This window comes from Dipodomys spectabilis, unplaced genomic scaffold (genome assembly GCF_019054845.1).
Source record: "Dipodomys spectabilis isolate Male_0828 unplaced genomic scaffold, ASM1905484v1 ptg000158l, whole genome shotgun sequence".
In the NCBI taxonomy this organism is placed as follows: Eukaryota; Metazoa; Chordata; class Mammalia; order Rodentia; family Heteromyidae; genus Dipodomys; species Dipodomys spectabilis.
In genome coordinates, this window is record NW_024870835.1 from 1,958,702 (window position 1) to 1,965,767 (window position 7,066).

Here is a 7,066-nt window from a genome sequence, read left to right on the forward strand (position 1 = left end):
AATGTTTTATATTTCTCCCCAATAGATTAAACAGTATCTCTAGAGATGCACTCAACACTTTTTATGGGCAGCTAGTGTACTTTTCTGAATAAAATTATTTTTACCTTTGAGAATGGATGCCCTATTTTTACCTCAAAGGAATGGAAAGAGATACTCCCTGTATACAAACATAAGCACAAGGAATAAAATAAGTATCCACAATAGAAACAGAAACTCAGTCTACATTATGAAAAGTTTATTTTAGGATAATCCAAATTTGTTATTCTCAAATTTGTTAACTTACACTACTTAAGAAATCATGTGTTTCTAACTCACTATGTAGAACTAAATTGCAGTTAGTGATAGTGGACAGAAGATGGCGAACTTTCATTTAATTTATTTAATAGGCTTTAGTGTAACAAAAAATTAACTAACATTTTCTTTGCACTTTTTAAAAATTATAAATGGTAGCAAGAGGAAAAAAAGACATCCTAAAAAACAATGAAGTCACATTAAAATTTTCTACCTTACTACTGATTTATCTGCAAATAAAATGTATCTTAAATTTTTTGACTTTTGAATGTTCTGTGAATACAGAACAAAAAGAAGCAATAGTTTTAGAATAATAATTACTTAGAATTAAATCAACTTTTAAAAGTCTGCCCCTTCATTTTTATATTATACTAGATTGCTCTTTGTAATTGCATTTTACAATATAAGCATTTTACAATAAACAACCTTTCAATACAATAAAAACAAGTATGGTTTTAAAACAGCAACTATACAAATAAAAATTCAAGAGAAAAAATCATTGAAACAGCTTTAGTCAAGGCACGGACAATGTTCAAATACTTGTGTTTAATTAATGCTAAAGAAGTCTTCAAATCTAAAGTCTATTACATTGCTGCCCAAAATACAGTATTCTTTTAAGGCCTAGTGTGCTTGTATTGCAATAAATCTGGAAATATTCTGAAACAAGAGAATAGGTAGATCCATTACAGACTGTCCTGATTGGGTCTGAAATACAGCCTACCACTAGTTATTGTGTTTTTACTGGGAAGGTAGGAAGTATCTCTGATCATTCCCGAGAAGGCATAATCCAAAGCTGGCCGGAAAGGCACCGCTGGAACCAACCCAGGTGTTAGGTAGGGAGACATAAAACCAGATAGGCCTCGGCCAGGAGAAGAATATGCCAGTCGCAATGGACTAAAAGCTAGTCTAGGACTTAAGCTGTAGAGACCTGAATCAGCTCGGTAAGAAGCTGAAGTAGACTGAAGAGGAGAGAAAGCTGATTTGTTACCTACAGGTCCAAAACCAATTCCAGCTAGACTAAAATTTGAAGCTCTTTGAAAAGTTGTATTTTCCAAATCTCCTGAGAATGGCAGATACCTGGTATCTGGCTTGTGTTCTTTCCCATTCAAGACCTGCTCAATGGCTTGGACTACATCTCCTTTGCAAAATTGTAGGATGCCTTCTAGCCGGCTGCGTTTGTAACTCGGGAAAATCTTGGTAAGAATACCAAGAGGGTCTCTTGATCTTGAGGACCCTGTGGAAAGGCTGGCTCTGGTAGCAAAGCAGTCTCTGGCCCACTCACTTTCAGTTCCTGACTCCAGATCGGAGGATGATAAGGACCTAGGGCTGTCTTCTCCTCCTGATTGGTCCCCTGGACAAGGAGACAGAATGCTACCATGAATGTTTGAGTGCTCTGAAATAGATGGACTGATACTTTGTTTCCCAGTGATGCCTTTAGACTGAGGCGATGATCTCACAGAAAGTTGACGTGTGTTGGGGATGGGATCTTCTTGTTCACTCTGACATGAGTCATATTTGCTCTCTTTTTGTTCTGCAGAAAGAAAAGAAAAAGGAATCAAACATAGGAATGGTGTTGCCAGAACCTGGTATTGACCATTCAAAAATAGCCATCTACTCAAAATATATTAGTAATATTTATATGTGCTAAAAACATTTTAATAAATAACTCAAGCATAAAGATCATTCCAAATTTACCTGTGCTGGAAGAGCGGGAAAATGCTGTTTCTTATATCATTTCAGGATCAAAAGACAAGCCACATGTAAATGCAAGTCGTATTTAGGAAATCAGAACCTGGTGTTACCCACAAGTATTGATGTCACCAATGTGACCACAACATCACACACTGCACACTTGCCTCACCTTGGCAGTTTAGTATTTGCCTAAATGTCTGCCAAGTTTTGTTACATAAAAAAGGTTGTTATCTTTCCATAGTAATATGTCAAAAGGAGTAAGTAAAAGAGTTAGGATTAGATCATAAATCAAAATAAAAAGGGCTGGGAAGGTGGCTCAGTGGTAGAGTGCTTGCCTTGCATGCATGAGGCCCTGGGTTCGGTTCCTCAGCACCACATAAGCAGAAAAAAATGGAAGTGGCACTGTGGCTCAAGTGGTAGAGTGCTAGCCTTGAGCTGAAGAGCTGAGGGACAGCACCTATGCCCAGAGTTCAGGCCCCACGACCGACAAAAATCATAAAAAATAAAAATAAATAAAAATAAAATAAAAAAGAAGAATCTTGCTTACATTCGTTAAATATTCTAGTTAGTAACTAATGCTAATTTTCACTAATCCATATTTTGTGCTCACATTTCAAGTTCCAATTACACCATTGAAATGATGTAGAAAAAAATGTGTTCATTTTCATTTTAAATTTGAAGTCAGCAGTGACTCCTTCTGTACCAGTCTCACATCATAATAGGTTTGCATATTTCGTTTCATGTGGAAAATGATAAAGACTTGGAATTTTTCATAATCCCTTGTAAAATATGCTGTTTTCCTTCTCATATCCTAGAAATATTAAGAAAAGAGTTTTACAGTGAAAGGAGAAATATTGATCAAGACGTGTTGCACTCACAACTAACATGTTGAATGATAACTCTTTTGCACAACTACCTTAAAGATAATAAAAATATAATGTAAAATAAAGAGTTTTAAATCAAATTGTTTCTAAAAGAAAACTATGAACTTCTCTGTTAAGATCTCTATGGATACTCTGTGTCTTGTAACAAAAACAAAGTATTAATTTGCTTCAAATCACACCTCTCCCCTAACATTATGGGAAATTTTCTGAAAGTATTTTTATGTGTAAAAAAAATCTGACTTTTCTATTTTAGTGTGTTAAGCCTATAAATAAAGAATGTTTCCTTTCTTTCGCCAAGTGAACACCAGGAAAACAATAATAAAGTACACACTCATAAATGACTTTGTTTGGGTTTGTATTTCCTCTTACTCTACAAATACATTTTATCCTTGGAAGAGGAAATCATCCAAAGGGGTAGCTCAGAGTACTTTGTATGACTTTCTTTGTCTACAAAGGTCATGAATAAATGAAAATAACTACTACCTAAAACAATGATCCACAACCATGAGATTTATAGCACTCTTGCATTTTTCTCCAGTTATCTTAAGGAGTGGTCCTTCATTCCAAACAAAAGTCTATTTTATCTTTAAAGATAAAATAAGTGTATACAATTCAGTCTATTGAGGGTCAGAAATGTTGTTGTTGTACCAGAGATATGAAGAAAGAATGTAGCTACTGCAAGATTATAAAGACTCTGCTGTTTTCAACTTTGAATGATACAATAACTTTCCAAATGAAGTCAGCCAAGTGGAAAATGCTTGGCATAGGACTCCCTTCCATTTTACTTATAAATACCAAAACTTCCTCTCCACAGCAATTTATGCATAAAAGCAATAATGTCTTTTGTATTCATAGTACAACTATATGCAAAAAATGTTGATTGTATAAGCTATTTTAAAATTAAAATGCCTTTAAAATACTAAGATAACATTTATTTCACCTTTGTCTTTTCAACTTCTATTTCCTGCTTTACCTCTTCCAATGTCTTTTATTGTAGTTACAGATAGACAGTCTTTTTATATAAATAAATAAGGCTGTTTTGATAGGAAAATCTTATTCACTTCTGAATCATTGTTGGTCTTAGTCTAATAAATGAATGAATTAAGCAGAATATTTTACTGCAGTTCATGAATAGGTGTAAGAATAGGTACTCAGTTTAGAGAGTTAAGTTGACCCTCCTCCATGGGAGTTTGTCAATTGAGGCCAAATATAGTCATATAATCCCTATAAAACACAATATTTTGGTACCCCAACCAGTGGCATCAGCCAGCTCTGCCCATCAGTTTAGTTTGAGGAATGTTAACATTACTTGGCTTTCACTATTTCTCTTTTTAGTGATCTTTCTCATCAGCCTTCCTTGATCTTTCATGAGATGTATTTACCTACTGAAATACAGGACGTGTGTGAAATGTTCAACCAAGTGTACACAGAATGATCAGCCATATTTCAATAGAGATGTTCATTTTCCAAAGTACATCCTGTCATTTATTGAGTTTTGCAACTTTCACGATTTAAGAAGTGTTTCCAATTAATAGTTTATCAAATCCTTTTCATAGGCTTTGTATGAAACAACCTGATTGGGATGCTTCCAAAACAGACTGACATGACATTTTCAGGGTTGGTAGGGTTTGTGAAACTCACAAGAAGACTTTTGGGGACTCTCGGGGTTCACATTAGCAAGAATAACTCATTGGCCATAACTTGGTAAAAATGCAGATGAGATTAATATGCCAGTGAATACGGAGTCAATAAATAAGAGGAAAACGTTCAATAAAACTTCTTGGATATGCTACCTTATAGGTTAAACATTTAACTTCTTGCCAAGGGCTTCACAAATCTTCTCTCCTAAGGCACCAAAAGTTCGGCCACAGAAGTAAAGAACTGCATTTTTTTTTTTCCTCCACCAACCAATTAATTTCCCACACAAAATCCGGGCAGTCACTTTTATAACTGGGAACGATGTCCAGTGCGCTCACAAGCCAGCGCCTCTCGCTAAGCTTTCTGAGGCGAGCCCGGCTCTAAGGGCAACTCGGGCCCCTGTCAAAGCCAGCGGGGGGCAGGGGTGCGGGGGGGAAGGTGCTGGGGCCAATGGCTTAGTTGTTATCTGGCTCAAGCTTACTTTTCCCTCGTGTTTTCCTATCATCTGAGGGAACCAGCAGAAAGCATATGCGTGGAGATGGCAGCAGGTCCCTTCACACCCACACTCACCCACATCCCCAAGCATTTCCCACCCCTCTGAAGCACTTTTCCTCTCCCACCCCACCCCCACCCTGGGGCGCCGTTCGGCCTTTTAAAGACTTTTTTTCCTCCCTCCAAACGCCACACTCCCCGGAATACACCCACTCACCGCGCTCGGGCTCCGCGTCTTCTTGCTGGAAAACCTGGAAAGTGGGGATCGCCAGATTCTGCGCCTGTCTCCACGCCCGCAGGCCCAGCGCAGCCGCGGCCTGCGGAGCCTCGCAGCGGACGCTGCCTCCGGAGGCGGGACCCCGGGTCGCGGAGGGCCCCGGGTACAGGAGCCTCTGCAGCCCTCGCCCTTCGCTCTCTTCCTGCGCCTGTTGGCGACGCAGGGCCACCTGGGCGGCCATGACGCGCTGGCGCTCGGCGATCAGGGTGCACTTGGCACACGCGCAGTCCCGCCAGCGGCAGAAGCGCTTGTGGCCCTTGAGCGCCGACACCACGCCGTGGTTGCGGCAGCGCGCGCATTTGGGCGTCCTGGGGTACCCGCAGCCCACCGCGCCCATCCCCTTGTCCAGCCCCGCGGCGGCCGGGGAGCAGCCGCCGCTTCCCGAGGCAGAGGTGGCTCGTAGGAAAAGATTGGGGGTTCGCAAGAAAGCTGGAGGAACCGGGATCCCCGAGGGCACGGGCACCACAGGTGATGCGGGCAAAGGTGCCGCCGCCGCCGCCGCCGCCTCGAGCAGCCTCGGGGTCCGGGGGGCGCGGCTGCTCGCGCTGGGATCCCCGCTGCTGCACCGCGGCGGCTCCATCCCGCCAAGGAGTTTCTGCTGAGAGTAGTGACTGTCCCCCCGCTAACCAGGTTGGGGGGGAGGGCGGGAGGATCACAAGTTTAAACTCTTCCTGTTCGGAGTTGTGGGTGGCGGCGATGGCGTCGCGGAGCTCGAGAGGCGCAGCTGTCCCAGGAGTCTCCCCGACGCCGCTGTGCACAAGGAGCGCACCGCGGCTGGGGCCAGCGCGCAACCACTGCCCGGGGAGAGGCGGCCCCGCCCACCCGCTCCGCGGGGGCCTCCGGCCGAAGCCAGGGGGTGGGGATGGGGGACGCACCGGGGCGGAGAGTGGGGGCCTGCTGAAAGGAGGGGCGATGGGAGCCCCCGGAGACTGTCTTCTGAAGAGGTAAAGTCGGTTACCTACACACACACACACACACACACACACACACACACACACACCATACAACGCGATCCATCCCACTTGCTTTCCCAAAAGTTCTTCAACATGTAAGTTTTTAAAATTTAAATGTTATTTTCTTGTAAAGATGCTGTACAGGGAGGTTACATCAGTAAGGTAATGAGTACACGGGCATTGTTACCCCCTCCTTTGTTTTTCTTCCACTATCCCTCCCCTCCCCACCTCGCCACTCCATCCCCCTGCCCTGCCCCTCTCCCCCTCCCCCCCCCAAATTATAAAGTCCATTTCCAACATTGTATCTTGTGAGTATCATTGTTGCAATGGGTCATCCTGTGTCCTTGTTTCAGGGTTTTGTTATTCCCCTTCCCCACCCCAAATTAGAAAACATGTACACAAGATGCAAGGTACCAATATCAAGTACAGTGACAATAGGGATATACCATAGGAGGAAGGACATACAAAAGAAACAAAGAAAAGTTCACATAGTACATGAAAACCAACAAAGAAAAACTTCTTGTGTAGAGCTGATTCAAAAAACATTTTATTGTCTTTGCATTCTCTTCGTTTTTCTCCCAAGTTTAACTTTTGAAGTTCATTGTCCAATTCCACGCTTTCCTACGCAAGTAGGAAGATCTGGATTTTGAGTTCTCTTTTTCTTGGAGACTCTGTGACTCAGTTTCTCAAGTCTCCCAGTCTCCCAAGAATCTCCCAGTCTCCCAAGACGTCAACTAGGCAAAGTTAGTGAGAAAGCACAGCTTGGAAGACAGCAAGGTAGTTCTCTCCGTGGGAAAGAGGTGTGATTTAGAATGGTTTTAGGGACTGCATCAGAACAG

General features: G+C 42.3%; 1 protein-coding gene across 1 annotated transcript; it reads right to left on the reverse strand.

Moving 5' to 3' along the window:
• Positions 1-974: 974 nt before the first annotated feature.
• Positions 975-5,854, reverse strand: Dmrta1 (DMRT like family A1). The gene is made up of 2 exons (XM_042692926.1): positions 5,215-5,854; positions 975-1,822 (listed from the first exon to the last, which is right to left on the reverse strand). The coding sequence occupies exons 1-2, from the start codon at positions 5,852-5,854 to the stop codon at positions 975-977; spliced, it is 1,488 nt and encodes a 495-aa protein (XP_042548860.1).
• Between the last annotated feature and the right edge of the window lie 1,212 nt (positions 5,855-7,066).